The 21,559-nt window shown below is 57.5% G+C and overlaps 1 protein-coding gene across 10 annotated transcripts in view; it reads left to right on the top strand.

Moving 5' to 3' along the window:
- Window positions 1–21,559, top strand: part of LOC129212957 (protocadherin gamma-C5-like) — a 160,703-nt gene that overhangs the window by 111,571 nt on the left and 27,573 nt on the right. The window contains exon 1 of one of the 10 annotated variants that reach the window (XM_054842207.1): window positions 9,051–12,358. The exons of 4 other annotated variants lie outside the window; for them this stretch is intronic. In XM_054842207.1, coding sequence (XP_054698182.1) covers window positions 9,926–12,358 — 2,433 coding nt within the window. In that variant the 5' untranslated portion in view covers window positions 9,051–9,925. 5 more of the 10 variants (XM_054842206.1, XM_054842203.1, XM_054842201.1 and 2 more) reach the window with 5 other exon arrangements.

The raw sequence follows: 21,559 nt of genomic DNA, 5'->3' as shown, positions 1-21,559 counted from the left end.
TGTGGACTTTTTGCCAACTAGACACTCTTCTTATGTACCGACTGCAGTTGACATAAGCTGAAGTGTTCAGCTATGATTCCTTCACTTCTGCAGGTTTCCCATTCATGCCTTGTGTTTGGGTTTGGGGTTTTTTGGGGTTTGGTTGGTTGGTTTTGGGTTTGTTTTTTTTTTTTTGGTCCTGGTCTGAAGCTCAGGCTCATTCTGGCTGGTAACCCTTACAGCAGCTGCCAAGACAATGACTTTGATGTATCTCTGTTTCCCTAAAATGTCACTGAATGAAATACTCTTTCACCTGTGTCTGACGTATAGCCAAAGTATTGGATATTGTCCGTGGTGGAACTAAAGACTGCAAATGCGGAGCAAGGAGGGTGAGACATTGGTTTCCAAGCAGGAAAATACGTGCATCAATGTGGTTTTGGTTGAGCAATGGCTGTGCCATTCATGCTGTGACCCTGGATTCCCTGTCCTCAAAGTCAGGGAGTGACGGTCCTCCAATCATAAAATAATTGCACAATAAATGTGCATGTAGAATGATGGCGCATGGGTAGAATGGCTCCTGATTCCTGTGTGAAACCTCCTTTATCCATCTCTAGCTCCCTGAAAGATTGCAATGCAGAGTTTCTTCATAGCTGTAATTACACTTGCTTTCAGGCCTTTCTTTCCTGGAAGGTCGTGTTTCCCATTTCTGGATTTTGCTTTTGCATTTGAAACTGTGAGCGTGGTTTTTGCAGCAAATATTTTCTTCAGCCACCTAAGGCGGAATTTTATATGTGAGGAAAATTAATCAGGACCTAAAAGAGAATCTGTTGTAATTTCTCAGAAACGTAACCTTATCGACCCCATGTATAACCTCCTGTGACGGCTTAATAATTTGTACTTTATGTGCAGCCTTATTCCTGCTGCATATCGTTATATGCTCATGTATGTGGTAGCACTTGCTCTTACGTAGTTTGTTATTTATTATCATTGAAAGCAGTGTGTGAGGAACAGAATACTATATATTCTTAATAACTGTACTCATTAGAAAGATTCTCTTCGTTTTCTGTGCCCTTTACCAGCCAGTGAACAGTTTCATTCATAGGATGGGTCTATTAGAAATACACAATTGTTTTTGTCCTGAATGGCATGTTGAGGTGTTTTTCTCAAGTTTGTCTTTGTTTCACTCAGTTATCACTCTTCCTTTGTAACACAGCTTTTTGATTCAACAGTTGTTATTTAGGTTGAATTTAAGCCATTGTTGGAAATGAACATAGAGCTGCCTGTGCCTACTTTGGGGTAGGTCTTGTGCTTGTCTCTGAAAGTTCCTTACCCAGCCAGTAGTGACCGCGGTGTCAGCTGTGTGTACCAGAATGCAATGTGTGTTTTCGAAGCTGGAGGTACTTCTTCCTTAACCGGGAGACCATTCCCAGGCATTCCTGTGAATTCCTTGTTGCTTGTGGGAATTTCCTTGGTTGGGTCAAAAGTGAGCTCCAAGCTCTGGATTGAGGAATAAGGTGTAACAGGAGCGACATGACTTGTTGCTAAGTGTTAAATTTTAAAATACATGTGCATATGTGAGCAGTGGTTGTTGACCTTGTTGGTGCTCTTCCAGAGATGGTGTGGAGTTGAAGAACTGGATGTTTCTAGACTGAACATTGTGCTTATAGACTCCTTAAGCCTCCTCTTAGGCCTTCAAACTCTGGGTGAAGTGCTAGAAAGTAGAGACTATTGTTGCCTTTTCTGCTGGGGTGCGTTACAGATGGCATGGCACTTCAAGAAATACCAAGATACTGTTACTGTGAAGGGTTATTCATTTGTGCTTTTTATGTCACCTTGCAGCTTGTTTCATGTCATTATCCCTTGTGTAGCAGCACTTGATCTTCTGATGCTAAGTGTTTAGAATCAAATAGCGTGTGAGGAACAGAGTAATGTGCATTCTTAATAGTGTTACTGGTTAGAAACGTTGGTTTTTCCTTCTGTGTTCCTTATCAGTCAGTGAGAACATCCAGAGTCTTACTGCACCTGTAATGATTTTGTGAGAATCATCTTGCTGACCACAAGAATCCTGTTCATGCAGCAACCTTGTGGCCTCTTCTGTCAAAGAAGGGTTGATCTCCAAGGGATCGTTACTGTCCTATGGACACGTTTCATCTGCTTTACTGTTCGTCATCATGTCTCTTACAGAGAGGTGTAGTTAGAGGGAGTAGTGTAGGCAAGAGGGTCTAGCAACAGTGTGTCCTAATGCCGATATAATGTTCATTTCTTGCTTGGCAGCGTTACTTATAGGGTTGGACTATTAGACATACACAGATGTTTTCATCATGAACGGCTTATTAATTGAAGGTTTTTCTAAACGTCTGTTGTTTTTTGCTTTATTTATCACCATTGTCTTACAATTCAGAGTTTTCATTTAACGTTAATTATTTGAAATGCGTGTAAGCAGTTCCTTCCTGTAATCACAGTCTTTTAGGAAGGGTGAGATTCTGCATAAATACCTGCTCAGTATGGGTAGGTGACCCTCTTGTATGTGTCTCTCCATGTGAAATAGAGTACAGCTGCTTTTTTGTGAGAACGGTCTTGTTGGTGACAAAGAGCCTGTTCTTACAGCAACATGCTGGCTGAGTGATTGCTGATAATTGCTACAGTGGAAGAAGGTTGTGAAGGAGAAACTGAGTCCTGTAACCTGTGACTTTGTATCTTTTGAGGGAGTAGCAAGAATGGCATAACTGGGAACTGAGTTATCACCAGGACCTTGTGAATGGGCACAGCAGTCATCCATGGAGTCATCTCGTGTTTGAAGCAATAGGGGTTTTAGGAAAGTAAACCTGTAGTTTCCAAACTCGTGGTCTGTGTAGCACTTGAAATGATTCAGCTAGTCATAATGTGCCCTGCTCTCTACATGGCCATGAACCAAGATTTGATGGTTTGCAGAGAGTCTTGAATTCCGTGATTTCCTTTGAATGTTGCTAAGAGTTGGTGTTATCGTACACACTGAGGAGGATCAAGTACTTTTCTATAGGCGTTGAACTCAAGAAGCTTTTATCCTTTCCATTTTCAGATCACTCCACGCCTGCAGTGTTCTGTGTATTGTGGGTGCAAAATACACATCGTTGTTTTTGCGTCATGGATAAACTGCCTTCCTAGTGCTGCTCTTCTGACTTTGCTTCTTCGGACTTTCCCCCCCTGTCTTTTTCTTTCAAGTCTTGAACTGTCCTAGGAAAGGTAGCTGACATGGTACATACACCTCGGGCATCACCATGGAGGAGTATACCACTCCTCTTTACAGTTCTCAGAATAGCGCACTGGTAATTGAAGTATCCTGGGCACGTGGGTACCTTTTCGCTGCCTGTCCATGTTCTTAGATCTACTTACTTACCCCATTCACTGAAAGAAGCAATTTTTTGGGGAGAAAAAGCGAATTTAATCGTTCTGTGTTCCCAGTTCTAGAACAAGAAGTTGTGGTGATCTCCGTGATTTGTAAACTGGGAGTATGTCCTCATACTGCTGTTGCAGAGAACAGAAGTCACTATGTTCTCCCAGTCTCACTCTGAGAGGTATATAAAATAAAAGGGATATAAACAAGAATCTCATCAAAGAAAATGGCGGGTCTTGTGCTTCTGTTAAGAATAGCGTCTCCTCTGAAGGACTTTGGAGCTGCTGCTTCTCAGAGCTCGTAGAAATGAACTAAAACAGCCGAGGAAAGACAACCTGCAGCAATAGTAGAAGCTCTTGGAGTATGTCAGACATTTGCTGTACAGTGTACCTGCTGTACTTACCTGTACTCACCTGTGTTCTGCTGTACGAAGTCTGTGCGCTCCTCCACCGCTCGGTAACACGTTCCCCAGCCAGACTCTTCATTTCCACTACTGAACAGAGCTGCTTGGTTCACCTTTCTGCGGGTATGAGAACAGTGGCCGAACAGAAAGATGAATCACGCTTTTCTGTAGCCGATGGCGCCGACTCCCGGCAGCTGCTGACAGTGCGGCTCGGAGCGCAGGGACCGAAGCGCCGGGAGCGCGGCCATCAGCCGGCTGCGGTGTCGTCGCGGCGCCTCCGGGTGCCGCTGTTGGCCGCCGCGGAGCGGCGCTGGAACCGGAGCCGCAGCCGGAGCCGGAGCCGCCGCAGCGTCCTGCCCCCGCAGGCTGCTGGCTCGCACGGCGCCGGCCCTTCTCGGCAGCGGCACGGGCAGCAGAGGCGAGAGGCGGCGCGGCGCGGGGAGCAGCGGCGTCCGAGGCGGCGCCGAGATCGCTGGCCTGCGGCGGCCCCTGCGCTCGCTGCGGAGAGCGGCTGGAAGGAGGGGAGGAGAGCGCGGCGAGCGCTGCCCAGAATGGCGGGCGGGCCGGGGCCGGTGCCGGGGCGGGTGCCGGGGCGGGTGCCGGTGCCGAGCCGCGGGCGAGCAGCCGGGCGAGTGCTGCTGGCCGCTTTGCTGCTGGGCTCGTGGTGCCGGGCGGCGCCGGAGCGGATCCGCTACGCCATCCCCGAGGAGCTGGGCAGAGGCTCGCTGGTGGGGCCGCTGGCGCGGGACCTGGGGCTGAGCCCGGCCGAGCTGCCGGCACGCAAGCTGCGGGTGGCGTCTGCCGCTAAAAGGCAGCTGAAATACTTCACGGTGAGCGAGGAGACCGGGAACCTGTACGTGAGCGAGCGGCTGGACCGGGAGGAGATGTGCGGCGAGTCGGCGTCCTGCTCCGTCAGCTTCGAGGCGCTGGTGCAGAACCCGCTGAACGTTTTCCACGTCGAGGTGGCCATCCAGGACGTTAATGACAACGCGCCGCGCTTCCTGCAAGACAATTTCCAGCTGGAGATCAACGAATTCACTTCTCCCGGCGCCCGGTTTTACTTGGGAGCCGCCGAGGACGCGGACGTGGGCAGGAACTCGCTGCAGGGCTACGAGCTGGAGGCCAACGGGTACTTCGCGGTGGAGGTGAAGGAGAGCCAGGACGGCAGCAAGTTCGCGGAGCTGGTGCTGCGCCGCGCGCTGGACCGGGAGAGCGAGCAGAGCCTGCGGCTGGTGCTGACGGCGCTGGACGGCGGAGAACCGCCCCGGAGCGGCACCGCCCAGCTCTGCATCAACGTAACGGACGCCAACGACAACCCACCCGTGTTCGCGCAGGACCGGTACCGCGCGAGCCTGCGGGAGGACGCGCCGCGGGGCTCGACGGTGGTGAACGTCTCCGCCTCCGACGCCGACGCCGGCACCAACGCGCGCATCACCTACGGCTTCGGGAAGATGCCGGCCAAGGTGCTTCAGACGTTCGCGGTGGAGGCGGAGAGCGGGACGATCACGCTGCAGGAAGCGTTGGACTTCGAGGACACGCGGGCGTTCAGCCTGGCCGTGGAGGCGAGGGACGGGGGCGGTCTGGTGGCGCACTGCAAGGTGGAGGTGGAGGTGCTGGACGTGAACGACAACGCGCCCGAAATCACGATGCTGTCGGTGTCGAGCCCGGTGCCCGAGGACGCGCCGGCCGGCACGGTGGTGGCCGTGGTGAAAGTGCGGGACCGGGACTCCGGGGAGAACGGTCAGGTGTGGTGCGAGCTGTCGGGCGAGGCGCCGCTGTCGATCGTGGCGTCGTCGGGCGGCTCGTACAAGGTGGTGACGTCGAGCGCGCTGGACCGGGAGCAGGCGGCCGAGCACCGTGTGACGGTGGTGGCCCGGGACCGGGGCATCCCGGCGCTGTCGAGCCGCACGGCGCTGGTGCTGGAGGTGTCGGACGTGAACGACAACGCGCCGGTGTTCGAGGAGGCCGCCTACAGCGCCTACGTGGCGGAGAACAACGCGGCGGGCGCGGCGGTGCTGCGCGTGCGCGCGCGGGACGCGGACGCGGGCGCGAACGGGCGCGTGAGCTACTGGCTGGCGGGCGGCAGCGCGGGCGCGGCGCCGTACGTGTCGGTGGAGGCGCGGAGCGGCGCGGTGTACGCGCAGCGCTCCTTCGACTACGAGCAGTGCCGCGAGTTCGCGGTGGCGGTGCGGGCGCAGGACGGCGGGGCGCCGGCGCGGAGCTCGACGGCGACGGTGCGCGTCTTCGTGCTGGACCGCAACGACAACGCGCCGCGGGTGCTGTGGCCGGCGGCGGGCGCGGGAGCGGCGGCGGGAGCGGGGGCGGGAGCGGCGGGGGCGGCGCCGGTCCCGGCCGCGGCGCCGTTCGAGGTGGTGCCGCGGTCGGCCGAGGCCGGGTACCTGGTGGCCAAGGTGGTGGCGGTGGACGCGGACGCGGGGCGCAACGCGTGGCTGTCGTACGAGCTGGTGCAGGCGCCGGAGCCGGCGCTGTTCCGCGTGGGGCTGCACAGCGGCGAGGTGCGCACGGCGCGGGCCGTGTCGGAGAGGGACGCGGCGAAGCAGCGGCTGGTGGCCGTGGTGAAGGACCACGGGCAGCCGGCGCTGTCGGCCACGGCCACGCTGCACGTGGTGCTGGCCGAGAGCTTGCAGGAGGCGCTGCCGGAGCTGAGCGACAGAGACGCTGTGTCCGAGCTGACATCTGATCTAAACCTCATACTTGTAGCGTCACTCGCTATCGTGTCCTTGTTATTCGTTTTGACAGTCATTTTTATAATGTTCTTTAAATTCCGACGGTCGAGGAGCCCTCCCGTTTTTATAACTTCTGATAAGGAACTGTATTCCAGCCTGGGTTCAAAAGCACCATATAACTACTGCAGCAGCACGCTGCCCTTGCCCTACTCCTACGAGGTGTGTTTGGCCTCTGAGTCGGGCCAGAAGGACTTCACATTTCTGAGACCAGGGGCGGCAGCGCTATCTGACCGTCTCCCTGCCGGGGAGCCCGGCTCAGGCACTCATTCTGGGAAGGACCCTCCCAGCCCAGGGAGCTCAGCACAGGTGAGCTTCTTTCCTGGGTCTCTTTCTGTGGACTTGCGTGAATCTTCTTCTCCTCTTCTGCCGTCGGGGATTGGTGGGCAAACGGCAGAGCTCGACGTCGCCTCCCTGCTCATTGCTCAATAGCTCGAGTGTGTGTGTGTGTGTGGGGGGGGCGCGCGCGCGTGTGATCTTGACTCTTCCTTTTTACCTGCCCAGTCTCACCCGCGAATTGTCGATTTTGCCCCGAGGAGCGACGCTATGTTGTCAGTACTGCTGTCTGTCCTATTCCAGGTGCAAATTTCATCGAGCCGGGGTGGGAGTGGGATGGATATGAGGTGGAGTGGGGGCAAAACTTTCGTGGGGTCCGAAGGTGAGACAAACCTTCTGTCTTGGTCTAGGGACTGCTTCATTTATTGTCTCTGCCACATTTGAGCGCTTTCCTGTGAGAATGATGTGTGATCTATCCCGGCCGGTTCACTCAGTGAGGGCAGCGACTCTAGTTCTCTGTTTTCCCTTCCAGCTCTGTTCTTTTCATACTCTGAAGCCCTCAAAAGAAAGATGTTGTGTACACCCGTGACTTAACATTTTCCGTCCGTCTGGGGAGCCGGGGCTGGTGTGTCACTATAGCTCCGAGCCCGGAGTCGAGCAGAAAATGCTTTGGCTCCGCTGCTGCCACCAGCTCCTCTGGAGCCCCGGCAGAACCGGGAACAGCACCGGAGTGAGCGGCTCTGGCTGGGATTTAGCTTGAACTCATCCCCGAAGGAATTCCTGGTGCAGCGGAAAGGGATCTTTCTCCTTTGCTGTCGCACGTTTCCACTCCTCTCCCTCCAAACGGTGCTTTCAGGAGTTCCAAAGCGTCTCCCTCAGTATTCGGGCTTCCCATCAAAGTGAGGGGGACATAGTGTCTCCAGATCAGTCGAAATACGGAAATGTTCAGTCTTCCATACCTTTCCCGAGATATCTTTGCTGTACTCAGCTCTCCGCAGCTTGGCCGTCCTACTGCTGCTGGGATTAAGCGGACAAGATACTCTGAATACGGGTCGTGTGTGCACTCTTATTAAAAGAAACTCCTTAAGAATTGCGATATGCATGTTAGAGAAATTGCTCAGTAAACAGAGTTTAGGAAAGACATGAAATGGGCAGTGGCTGGAGAAAAAGACTCAGAGCGTATTTCAGAGAAAACAAGTTGCTGTTTCAAGATTTATCTCGAAGAGACATGTGGATTTTCTTCTTTTTAGATTACATGTAAGAAAGAGAGGTAATTAGGATTTGGTTGCGTAAGGGCCTATGAAAAAAGAAATCTCTCTCAGTACTGGGAGCCTGCAGACACGATCTGTTACAGAAGTGCTCCAAAACGAACAGAGGCATGACGTGTACTTACGTGCACGGGGCAGCTGCGGTGAGTAAAGCAAATCGTTTTCCTTCTCAGTCCTTAAATGGTCCCAGAATTAAATTCTATTAAAATACAACGTTGGATTACTAACGTTGGATTTTATCAGTGTGAAGCCTATACTTCTATCACCTTCTGTGGTCTGGTGATAAGAACAGTGAGTAGCGCTGATACGGTTTATCTTTCGGCAACGGTTATTCGTTAGGAAAGGAAATAGTTGGGCGTGTAAAGAGGCAAGAGTGTACCGACCCATTTGATGTCATCGGCTCTTTCACATATTGTCCTTCTGGGTGGATCCCGTGTGCTCACGGCAGTTGACAGGACTGTGCAGGGCGAGGACACGTAGCCAGAGTCGAAGTCCCTGTCGCTTTGGGGGGGGGGGGGGGGGGTGTCTCCCACGTTGGTGCATGTGATTCGCAAGCCTTCCACAACGCACTCAGCCACGACAAGCAGAGGGGTAACAGATAACCAGCTGCAACATTGCCGTCGGAAAAACGACGGATCACGAGTAGTTGTTGACAGCAACAACCTCAAACGCAGACAAGCAGCCCGAGAACTGGCTGTTTCTCGCCCAGGCGCTGCCGGGGCCGTGATCTACGCGGTACCGTGACCTGCTGGGTTGTTGCTGAACGGGAACAGGAACCGCTCCCGCCCCCGGTGAACCAGCACGTCGCAGACCGTGATTTCCTGGCGTCCGGCTGGGGGAAGCAGGTACCATCAGGGAACAAGCTAGGAGGAGACGAAAGCAGGAGGGCGTATTAAACTGAGATTTCTGTGATTTGTCGGGGAAGGTGCCTGCTGGGACAGTGGTGGCGGTGGGGAGCAGGAGGGGCGATGCTCCTGGGAACCCTGCGGCAGGAGCTGCCCCGCGCGGTTGACTGTTGCGGCCGGAGAAGCTGCTCGTAACTCGGCAGCACAAAATACGTGTCGTTTTGCCGATGACGCTGCTTTGGTGGCACACAGAGGCGCGACGTCACGATGCCGTAGGATGTCAGGAAGGGGCTGACCAAGCACTTGGGGTGGGAGGACTGGCATCCCGAAGGTCTCGAGGGACGCTCAGAGCTGGCGCGTCGTTCCGAGGCTGGTTCTCCCCGGCGCCCTGCGTGCCCCGGCCGACCCTCCCCACCCCTCGTCCCGCCCGCTCCACCTCCCTTTCTTGATCTGTCTGCCTCTTTCCAACGAAGTTTTCCCGGAGAACACCCCCTCCTGTTTCCATATCGCTCCTTTTCGCGTCATCCTCTCCGCCAGCCCTCCTGCCCGCACACGTAATCCCCGTGCCCGATCTACGCTGCTTCTGCCGGGGCTCTCCCAGCCCAGTTGTCCTTATTAGCTGGGTTTCTCGCAGGGCTGTGCTCTCCCTTCAGGGTCAACCGGTTTGAGCCCCGCTGCCTTGGGACCGGGGCCGCCGCGCTGCCACCCGGCGGTGCTCGGCGGGCGGCTGCCCCGCGGCGGGGCTCCGGTAACTGCGCTCCGTGCAGTTATTGGCCGGGACTCTGTGTGCCGCTGTCGGCCAATGATGGAGCGGGGGGGATCTAGCGGCCCGGCCCCGCTCGGAGCCGGGATGAGGCGCAGACGGTCTCAGAGAGAGCCTGCGAGTGAGTCACTGCGGAGCCCGCAAAGCAATGCCCGTCTCCCCGCCGGACGCCGCTTCCCGGGGCGCTCTGGGCAGCGGCATGACGGGGCGAACTGCGGATTTCTAGCCGGGACGGGGGGGGGAGGCGAAGCGGAGAGCGCGGCCGTCCTGTGCGATGAACGGCGTTGCTGTAAGGAGCCGCGGGGTGACGACGGGGCAGGTACTGAGCCTCTTGCTTTTGTTCGGCGTTTCCGACTGGGTTTCCGCCGCGATTCGCTATGCGATTCCCGAAGAGGCGCGGAGAGGCTCCGCGGTGGGGAACGTGGTAGCCGACCTGGCGCTGGACGTCGGGCGGCTGCCGGGACGGCGGCTGCGAGTGGTGTCCGGCGGCAACAAGAAGTACTTCGGGGTGGATCTGACGAGTGGCTCGCTGCTGGTGAGCGAGCGGATAGACCGGGAGGAGCTCTGCGGCGCACTCTCTCCCTGCTCCCTCAGCTTTGAAATCGTGGTGGAAAACCCGCTGGAGCTGTACAGCGGCGCCGTGGAGATTCAAGACATCAATGATAACGACCCGGTTTTTCCCAGCAGCCAGGCGAAGTTGGAAATTAGCGAGTCGGTGGCGGCCGGAGCGCGCTTCCCGCTAGAGAGCGCACAAGACCCCGATGTGGGGATTAACTCTTTGCAGACCTACCAACTCAGCGCCAACCCACACTTCGCGCTCGATGTGCAGACGAGGGTGGATGGCAGCAAGTACGCGGAACTGGTGCTAGAGAAGGAGCTGGACAGGGAGGAGCAACGGGAGCTGCACTTGGTCTTGACTGCGCTGGATGGAGGCAGCCCGCCACGGTCGGCCCACGTGCAGATCCACATTGACGTTGTGGATGCCAACGATAATGCCCCAGTCTTCAACCAGTCCACCTACAAGGCAAGTGTGAGGGAGAACACACCCAGTGGTACCCTGGTTGCCAGGATCAGTGCGTACGATCTAGATGATGGGCCCAACGGAGACATTGTCTATTCCTTCAGCAGCCACACTCCAGCCAAGGTACGAGAACTTTTTGCTCTGGACTCAGCCACGGGGGAGTTGAGGGTCAAAGGACAGCTGGACTACGAAGAAACAAAGCTGTATGAGATTTATTTACAGGCTAAAGACAAAGGTGCCGTTCCTGGTGTGGCTCATTGCAAAGTGCTGGTGGAAGTTGTGGATGTGAACGACAACACTCCAGAGGTGACAGTGACTTCTGTGTACAGCCCCGTGCCTGAAGATGCAGCCCCAGGGACCGTCATAGCTCTGCTCAGTGTAACAGACTTGGACTCCCATGATAATGGTCTGGTGAACTGCCTCATTTCTCCTGGGATCCCATTCATGCTCAGCTCCTCTCTCAAAAATTACTACACCTTGAAAACGAAAGCAGCTCTGGACCGGGAAAAGGCATCAGAGTATAACATCACTATCACAGCCAGGGACTCAGGCTCACCACCGTTGTCTGCGGTAAAACAGATCCTGGTGCAGGTGTCAGATGTCAACGACAACGCACCCAAGTCTTCCCAGGACTCCTATGATGTCTATGTGCTGGAGAACAATGTGCCTGGCATCCCCATCCTTAATGTGAGTGCCACAGACCCGGATCTTGGGCGCAACGCTCATCTCTCCTATACCCTCTTGCAGGGTGATCCCACTGTAGGCCACATCTTCTCCATCAACCGTGAGAATGGCACCCTCTACCTGCTCACCTCCCTGGACCATGAGGACCAGGTGGAGTTCAGCATGATGGTGCAGGTCCAGGATGGCGGCTCTCCGCCTCTGGCCACCAATGTCTCAGTCAGTGTGTTTGTCACTGACCTCAATGACAATGCTCCAACCGTGCTGTACCCTCACCCCAACACCACCACCACCTATACTGATGTGGTGGCACCAGGCACTCCTGCTGGTCACATGGTCACTAAGGTGGTGGCGGTGGACGCAGATGCAGGGTACAATGCCTGGATCTCTTATACCCTGTTGCAGGCCACTGATCCCAGCCTCTTCTCAGTTGGGCTGCACAATGGGGAGATCTTCACGGCCCGTCAGCTCCAGGAGGATGATGCTCCCCAACATACACTAGTCATCCTGCTGAAAGACCATGGGGAGCCAGTGCTGTCTGCCAGTGCCACTGTCTCCATATCTGTGGCTGAGATGGTGAAGGAGGTGCTCACTGACCTCACTGATGTGGCACCTGCTAATGATCCCAGGAGGCATGTGACTTTCTATCTCATCCTGGCTGTGATTTTGGTGTCAGCAGCTTTCTTCATCACCATGTTGTCAGTGGGCATCTTCAAGTGCTACAAGTGGAGGCAGTCAAGGGAACTGTTTAACAGCTCCAGAAGCACCCTATACAGGACACCAGGGCCCTTCCACCACATTGATGCTGTGCGGGGCGGCCTCACGCCACCCAACTTCTACCACCAGGTCTATCTCACGACAGACTCTCACCAGAGTGATCTCCTGTGTAAAAAACCCTTCACTTCCAGCCCCCTGGGGAGCCGCCAGAGCACCATGAGGAATGGTGAGCCAGGGCTGTACCACCAGATTGTGGGCACCGCCACCCGGCTCCCTACACCTGCCGAGGTAATGTAGCTCCTTCCTTGGCATGTTCCAGTGCCGGGTAGAGCCATGGTTCACTTGTGCCATATGTATATGGTAGTGGATTGGGGTTGGGGGGAATATCCAGTTGCGCCATGCCTCTAAAGAGTGGTTAGCTAGAGCTGAACAGGTCTTCTTCAAAGCCCAATGAGCTGTCCCAAGTGTCAATGTCATTTGCGCTGTGGTGAGCAGGATCAAGTGAGTCAGTTTGCTCAGGTTAGCAAATACTTCTCTTTCCGAAGCAGTTTTGGGTACGCCTTGCATGAGTAACTGGTAGAGGCTGAGGTCAGCTTGCAATCACTTGCAAATCCTTGGCAGAAAGTTTGCTAGTAATGGTATTTCCTTCCCTTTGCAAAATGAGAGCTGAGGGAACCACTTGTGGGGTCAGGCACTGGGAGGGGAACATGCCTCTCTGCGTTGCGCCCTGGTGTGGGCTGGGGAGGTGGTGGTGCAAGTGGGACTGGGAGCCATCAGCTGCCAGTGGGGGATCCGGACGTCACTTCCCACAGTGTAGTATGTAAAACTGAGGGATGATGCTGGTTCCTCTGTTTGACAGACCGTGGCCACAGAGCAGTCCCTCCTGTCTGTGTCTCACTTCATGTTTGAGTCCTGACGGTTCCAGTTTTGTTTCTGTGGAAATTTTGTGAGGATGTTCACTTCGGGATGTGGGGAGGGTGGGATTGCAGACTATCCCAGTCGCTTGCAGGGCTCTGCTGAGCTGGACTGTGGCTCTGAGCAGGATGACGACTCCTCCACCCAGGTGTTGTTTTCACAGCCCTATTACAAGCCCTGCACAATTTGTAATATGCTGTGTCCGGGTGATGTCTAATGTCCTGATTGAACAAACTGCAGCCAGGAAAGCGTTTGTGCATGGCAGGCAGCTTCTGTGCTTCTTCCCCGCTGGGAATCATGCAGCTTAATTCAAGAGCTTTTAATTACAGGAACACTTTGATCCTCAGAGGTGAAGCTGGGAAGTGGATCCAGCGGAAGGGGGGGATCTGAGGGGTTTCCAAGGTGGTTGGTGCAGGTAATGTGTCCCTTCCTGGGAGGCCGTGAGTAGGAGCGACCGGTTCCTTGGAGCAGAAGGAAGTGAGGTGCAGCGGAAGCCGTGCATGGGTGTGGGGCTGCGTGTGCTGCCTGCTTACTGTGGCCGAATCACAGGCGGAGGCAGAAACCTCCCAGAATTATTTTGTGTCTTTTTTTTTTTTTTTTCCTCTTGTGTCGCTGCTCAGACTCAGCAGTTCTGATTTGTGGCAGGTGGGAATGGCTGCAGCAGCTGCAGGAACAAGTGTTCCTCTATATTGTGCGGGTTGTGCTACAGCTAGGGACAAGGATGTCCCCTCCACCAAAGGGTCCTGGCAAGATGCCTCTGGGGGTGGGGGCAATAAATAATTTAAGAGTGGGGATGGAAGGAGGTGATAACGGGCAGGCAGTAAGCCCAAGCCCTAGCCATGGCTCCCCCCCCTACTCCCCAGTACTACACTGGAAAGGCACTGGCAGTGAGAAACTAGCTGGGCTGGCACTGGGCCCTGGATTTACAGTCTTTGTGGTCAAAGAAGATCCAGCCCAATGCCATGGACTGTGTCAAGCCTGCAAAGGCTTTACACCTCTTTGCTCTGCAGGACAACTGCCAGACCCCAAAACCAATGCAGTGGGGATGGTGCTGGCCCCATCTGTGGCAGGTGGCATGTCCTGCTATGAGGGATCATACCCTGCAGGATCGCCAGTGATTCCTCAGCTCCCTTGGTTGTCTGGGTCGGAGCCTTTCCACAGGCTAACCTCGGGCCCTCTGGAACGGGGACATCTCCTTCTCCATCCTAGACACCCCATACTCTTCCTGCCTTGCCATCATTCCCATCCTAGGCTTTGACAGACCCAAGCAACAGCAGGATCCCCCGTGTGAAGCCCATCCCTTGCTCTAGTCCCTTGGTGACCGAGCTGCCTTGGGACACTGAATGGATTCTCCTAGACCATGTAGTCTTCACAGGGGGCTTCTGCTGAGGTGCCGCAGCAGCACCAAACCCATTCCCAGGGGCGCAGCACCCCATGTTGCCAGTGGCAATGTCTGTCACCCAGCCGTGCTGTCTGGGGCCGTGCCTGGGATGGGGACAGGGCACATCCCAGAGTCAAGGTTACTGTGACATCTTCCTTCTGGTGGCACCATCAGAAGCCCTCGGGGAATGAGTACGTATCAGTTTCTGGATGCTGGGGAACCCAGTTGTCCAGCGTTTTGCTGCATTGGCCCTTTAAGAATGCTGTCTCCCCTCTCCGGAGAAGGCAGTAGGTGGGACCCGGACAGTATTCTGCACCAATCGCGAGGTTCCTTGTTCTGTGTCTCCCTGACTGGCAGCAGGGTGGTCCCGCCCCGTGGCTCTTGGAATGGGCAGGGAGGGGCTGCAGAGGGGAGGGAGGCCCCCTCGACGGCAGCAGCTCCACTGCCTGTCCTCACCCAGAACGATGGTGTCCCTGTCACCGTCCACCGTGCTGGGCATGGGTGCCCCCAGCCTCTCTCACCCATTCCTCCAGGTCCCCTTGGTGCTCGGGTCATGGGGATGGGCAGGGACCATGGACCCCGTCACAGGGTCTGTGTGCACCCAAGGGAGGTCAGGGTGGCATTGAGTGCACTGAGGACAGGAGTCCAGGGCATGACTGCACGAGGCTTCTGTGGGGATGTGAACCAAGCTAACACCCGGCAGCTTGCTGCCATCCTCTAGGACAGGGAGAGGGGGAAGTTACTGCTCCGCTCCCCCCTGGGGAGCCCTGCTTTTGCTCTTTGGGAGATTGCTTGGCTGCAAAGCTGTGTCTGCCACAGGATTTCAGTATGTGTGTCTGCCAGGTGGGAGGCTCGGCCCTCTTTACCAATCTGACACCCTGACCTGATGTTGTGATCTGGTGGTGGTCTGTTAGTGTGTTGGCTGGCTCTGTGCATTTGCAGTGACTCGGGTACTGTGAATGTTGATCCCTTCATTGTCCCAGGGTGAGGAAGGGCTGTACAGCCGGGTGTGTTCGGGGAGCAATTGTGTTCCAGCTTTGAATGGATCACCCATCTCTGCCTTCCCACCTTCTGCTTCCAACACCCACGGGGGGCTGGCATGGGTGGGCATCCCTGCCTCGGTGTGAAGTCTCCTGCCTGATGGTGGTATTGGTGGCAGTGATGCCTCACTTACAGAGGCAATCATGGGGTGCAGGCAGTGGCCAAAGCATTAGCTGGGAGGGGGGGAGAAAAGGGGTGGGAGAAGAGCCCCTGGCACCTCGGGGCTCTAACAAGTACCTTTTCATCGGGCATGAAAAGTCCTTTGGCCTGTGTTCATGACAGCTGCCCTTTGTCTGTGGGCGTGATGTGAAGCCACCATTGTGGAAGGGGGAGCACACAGGGAGGGCTTGTACCTAGCTTCCAGGCTGGCAGGACGTGCAGTTTCCCTGCGAACGGGAAGCAAGCTGTCGGAGCAAGTGACTCAGGCTGGTGGAGGGGAGGCCGGGGGTGGCAGCCCCGCTGATGCCGGCTCAGGTCCCCGCTTCCCGCACCTCCGGGGAGCCACTGCTGGCCGAGAGGGGAAGGAGCTCTCGGCCAATTGGGCGCTGATCTGAAGTGAGGGGGGGGAAAATCTGCTTCTCCCCCCCCCCCCTTCCACCTCCGCGCTGGGGCTGTGATTCAGTTCCCCTCCCCCAGCCCACCCCCTCTGCTCAGAGGCTGACAGCCGGAGCCGCAGCCTGCCGGAGCCCCGGAGCTGTTTTCCAAGCTGTGGAAGGGAGACCCAGGGATTTTTTCACAGCTCCCCAGTGCCTGCTGCGTCCCAGGCCAGACGCGCACGGACATGGAGAGCGCCAGCCTCCAGCGACCCGCCTGGAAATGGCAAGTACTGAGTTTGTTTTCACTCTGCGTCTGGGGCTGGGTCTCCGGGCAGATCCGCTACTCGGTGGTTGAGGAGTCGGAGGTGGGAACCATGGTGGGGAACGTGGCCCGGGACCTGGGCTTGAAGGTGGAGGAGCTGCCGGGTCGCAGGCTGCGCCTAGGCTCAGAGGAGAGCCTGCGCCACTTTGCTGTGCGCCTGGACAGCGGCGCGCTGGTGGTGAGCCAGCAGCTGGACCGGGAGCGTCTGTGTGGAGCGGCTGCCAGCTGCGTGCTGTCGGTGCAGGTGGTGACAGAGAACCCCCTGCAGCTCTTCCGCCTGGAAGTGGAGATCCTGGACCTGAACGACAACTCCCCGAGCTTCCCCACCTCTCACCGCACCCTGCGCATCGCCGAGTCTGCCACAGTGGCTGCGCGCTTCCCCCTGGAGAGTGCGCAGGACCCTGATGTGGGCACCAATGCTGTGGGCTCCTACCGGCTGAGCCCCAACTCCCACTTCTCCCTGGACGTCAAGCAGCAGCAGGATGGTAAACTCTTCCCGGAGCTGGTGCTGGAGCGTGCTCTGGACCGGGAAGAGCAGCCAGAACTGCAGCTGGTGCTGACGGCCATGGATGGGGGAAGCCCAGCCCGCTCGGGCACGGCGCAGATAACGGTCCTGGTCCTAGATGTCAATGACAATGCACCCACCTTTGACCACGCCACGTACAAGGTACAAGTCCCAGAAAACACGCCTGTGGGGGCCCTGCTCCTCCAGCTCAATGCGTCTGACCCCGACGAGGGCCCCAATGGGGAGACGCAGTACTCATTCGGGGTTCATACCTCTGACTCGGTCCGGAGGCTCTTTGCCCTGGATCCCCACAGCGGTGAGGTCCGAGTGAGTGGTGCCCTAGACTTTGAGGAATCACCTTTCTATGAGATTTATGTGCGAGCCCATGATGGTGGGGTCCCAGAGATGGAGGGTCACTGTGTGCTACACGTGGAAGTGGAGGATGCCAACGACAACCCCCCAGAGGTGCTGCTCACCTCCCTGCTGAACCCAGTGCCAGAAGACACCCCACTGGAGACCGTTGTGGGGCTTTTCAACGTACGGGACCGAGACTCAGGGGCCAATGGGTACGTGAGTTTGGAGATCTCCCCTGATGTGCCTTTCACCATCAGGTCCCTTCAGAACCATTTCTCCCTGGTCACCCGGGAAAGCCTGGACCGGGAGTCCACCTCACAGTACGTAGTGGAGCTGATCGCCCAGGATGGTGGGTCTCCCATCCTCACCACAACACTCACGCTGCTCCTCAATATATCTGACGTGAATGACAACCCTCCACGCTTCTTGCAGCCCTCCTACGATGCTTTCATCCTGGAGAACAACCCACCTGGCTCCCTGCTGTGCACTGTCTCTGCCTCGGACCCTGACGATGGGGATAATTCTCATCTCGTTTACTCCATAGAAAGTGGCCAAGTGCAGGGTGCCCCCACCTCTTCCTTTGTCCACATCAACCCTGACAATGGCAACCTCTATGCTCAGCGGACCTTTGACTTCGAGCTGCTGCAGGTTCTGCCGGTCTCTGTGGCTGTGCGGGACTCGGGGTCTCCCCCGCTCCATGCCAACGTTACTGTCTACATCTTTGTGCTGGATCAGAATGACCACCCCCCCACCATCCTGCACCCTGCCAGCGACACTGACATCCCAGCACCCCAGAGGGTTCCGCTGTCTGCCCCACTGGGCTACCTGGTCACCAAGGTGACAGCAGTGGATGCAGACGCCGGGCACAACGCCTGGCTCTCATACCAACTGCTGCCGCAGTCCACTGACCCATCCTTGTTCCATGTGTCGCTGTACACCGGGGAGGTGCGGACAGTGCGTGCCCTCCGGGACACCGACGTGGCTACACAGCAGCTCGTTGTCCAGGTGTCGGACAATGGAGACCCACCACTCTCCACCACTGTCACCATCACCGTGACCCTGGAGGAGGTGGCCCTGGAGGAGAACTACAAGCCTCGGGATTTCCTGGCTGGTGCCAAGGAGAAGCCGGACCTGACTCTCTACCTGATCATCGCGCTGGCAGCTGTCAGCACCGTAGCGCTTGCCACTGTCACCCTCCTGGCCGCCCGGTGCCTCCGGCGCAGAGGCCGTGCTGCCACCTCGCCCTGCTGCTGCTGCTGGCTCAGCGAGTCGCCCTCCCGGGACTTCTTCAAGCACTCCAGCCCCAAGCTCCAGCTCAGCTCCGACGGCACCCTTAAGTACATGGAGGTCACCCTGCGACCCGCCGACTCCCAGTCCCAGTGCTACAGCACCTGCTTCTCCCCCGGCTCCGACCGGAGCGACTTCACCTTCCTGCGGCCTTGCCCGCCCCCCGCGACCCTACCGAGGGAAACGGGGGCTTTCCTCTCCGCTACCGGTACGCTGCGGGACCCCGGCCAGGTGAGAGCCTAAGGGCAGGGGAAGGCGGTTGCCTGCGCGGGGCTCTCCGGGCGGCCGGACCGCGCTTTTCCCCCCGCCGGGGCCGCTCTCGCTCCCCCGGCCCGGCCCAGCCCGGGGAGGGGGGGGGGCGCAGCGGAGCCGCCGCCGTCGCTCGGGAAAGCGCCGCAGGTTCGCGCCGCGCGGCAACGGCCGGCGGGTTGCGATTGGCGCCGGTGTTGCTGTCCTGGGAAAGGAGCGAGGCGATTGGAGGAACGGCTAGGCGCTCGGAGCCAATGGCGAGGCGGATGCGCGGAGCCCCGGCATCCCCCGCCCCCGTCGAACCGTGTCCGCCCCAAACAATGAATGGGAGCGGCGAGCGCTGAGCGCGGCCCCGGAGCGCGGAGGGCATCGCTCCCCGGCCGCCCACCCGGCAAGGATGCCGAGGGCAGGGAAGGCGGGTCGGTCCCTGGGGCTGCCGCGTGTCTTCTCTTTCTGTTTGTTCTTGCACAGCTCCTCTGCTCAAATCCGGTACAGCATCCCGGAGGAGCTCACCCGGGGCGCCTTCGTGGGCAATATCGCGAAGGACCTGGGCACCGATGTGGCGAAACTGGCGGCAGCCAATCTGCAGGTACTGTCCGATTCGGATTCCCAGTACTTCTCGGTCAATGTGAACACCGGCATTATAATGGTCAGCGAACGGATAGACAGGGAGCAGCTCTGCGGGCAGAACCCTCGCTGCTTCCTCCACCTGAAACTTGCCATCGAGAACCCAGTAGAGTTTTATCGCATCGAGGTGGAGATCCTGGATATCAACGACAACCCTCCAGAGTTCCCCAGTGACGAGGTTTCCTTGCGCATCTACGAGCTGGCGTCCCTGGGCGCCCGCTTCCCCATCCAGCCTGCCCAGGACCCTGACGTGGGCACCAACACCTTGCAGACCTATCACCTGAGTGCCAATGAGAACTTCAACCTCAATGTGAAGGCGCGTACAGATGGTGGGAAGTTCCCTGAGCTGGTGCTGGAGAGGGCCCTGGACCGGGAACTTAGAGCTTTCCACCATCTGGTCCTGACTGCTGAAGACGGGGGCTCTCCCCCCCAGTCCAGCAAGACACGCATCACTATTCAGGTCCTGGATGCCAATGACAACCACCCGGTCTTTGACAGACCATCGTATGGAGCCCGCTTGGTGGAGAACTCGCCACTGGGCACCCTCGTGGTGAAGTTAAATGCCACTGACGTGGATGAAGGGCCCAATGGAGACATCCGCTACTCCCTCAGCAGCCACAACTCAGCTGCCTTACGTCAGATCTTTGCCATCGATGAGCAAACTGGAGAGATCCGTGTCCAGGGGAACCTGGACTTTGAGGAGGCGACAGTGTATGAGATCGAAGTGGAGGCCAAGGACATGGGGTCACCCACGATGGAGGAGCACTGCAGCGTGGTGGTGGAAATCACCGATGTCAACGACAATGCCCCCGAGGTCATTCTTACCTCCTTCTCCAGCTCCCTGAGTGAGGACGCACCACCGGGCACAGTGGTGGCCGTGATACACGTCAGAGACAGGGACTCTGGTGATCAGGGCAAGGTCCAGTGTGACGTGCCTCCAGATCTTCCCTTCCAGCTGCGTAAGGACTATGAGCACCAGTACTCGCTGCTAACCAGCACCCGTTTGGACCGGGAGCATATTGCCTACTACAATGTCACCGTCTCTGCCTCAGACCTGGGCAGCCCGCCACTCTCCCGCCACACCATCTTGCCAATTGCCCTGGCAGATGTCAATGACAACGCGCCTCAGTTTGAGCAAGCATCCTATGAAGTGCTGGTGGCAGAAAACAACCCAGTGGGCAGCGTGCTGGTTACAGTCTCTGCTGCCGACCCTGACTCGGAGCAGAATTCCCGCCTCTCCTACTCCATCCTGCGAGCTGGTGGGACAGATCCAGGCCTGGATCCGACTCGCTACCTCTCCATACATCCCACAAGTGGGCAGGTTTCTGCCAAATTCCCCTTTGACTATGAGCAAACCACCTATCTCCAGTTCCATGTGGAGGTCTCTGATGGTGGCTCCCCGGCCCTGAGGAACAGGACACTGGTTCATGTTTTTATAGTGGACCAGAACGACAATGCCCCACGGGTGCATTTCCCCAGGGCTGGGGAGGACTCTACTACCCAGTTCCGAATCTCCCCCTCCACTGCCCCTCCTGCTCTCATCACCAAGGTGGTGGCAATAGATGCGGACTCGGGGCGCAATGCCTGGCTCTCCTACAACCTCATGGAAGCCACAGACCCAGGGCTTTTCAGTGTGGCCCTGCGCTCCGGGGAGATCCGGATCACGCGGGCCCTGCAGGAGACAGATCCCTCTGCGCATGAACTGTTGGTGGTGGTCCGGGATGCTGGGGACCCGCCGCTCTCCACAGCTGTCACACTGGTGGTGCTGGTGGAGGAGAAGGGCCCAGAGGCTTTGCAGGGCTCCGAGGCTCGGGCCACTGACGGTGGGGGCTTACCCACAATTACGCTTTATCTCATCGTGTCCCTAGTGCTCATCTCCACCGTCTCGCTGGTGGGACTGGCCGCGCTGGGCATGCGGTGCCTCCGGCGGGGCTCTGCGCCTGCCAACCAGGGCTGCTGCGTGGAGAGCGTGAACACGCTTCAGCCCCCTCCCAGCCACATTTTTGGGCACTTGCACTATGAGCCTAAGCAAGGGGACACGGTGATGGGCGTCCAGGTGACAGCCACGGCACCCCCCGCCCCGCGTTACCGCTCCTGCTTTTCGCCTGTCTCGGACATCAGCGAGTTCATGTTTGTGAAACCCTCCGCGGGTCCAGCCGGTGCCAACCCGCCGGATCCCATCCTGTGCAGCGAGGTGAGCTCGGCAGTGTGTCCCCAGCCCGACCGGAGCCCCGGTGTCTGCGGGGCGCGGCACCGGAGCGGCTCGGGATGC

The sequence above is a fragment of the Grus americana genome, chromosome 14, assembly GCF_028858705.1.
Source record: "Grus americana isolate bGruAme1 chromosome 14, bGruAme1.mat, whole genome shotgun sequence".
Classification (NCBI taxonomy): Eukaryota; Metazoa; Chordata; class Aves; order Gruiformes; family Gruidae; genus Grus; species Grus americana.
The sequence above is the reverse complement of the archived record's forward strand: the minus strand, read 5'-3'. Positions and strand labels throughout refer to the sequence as shown.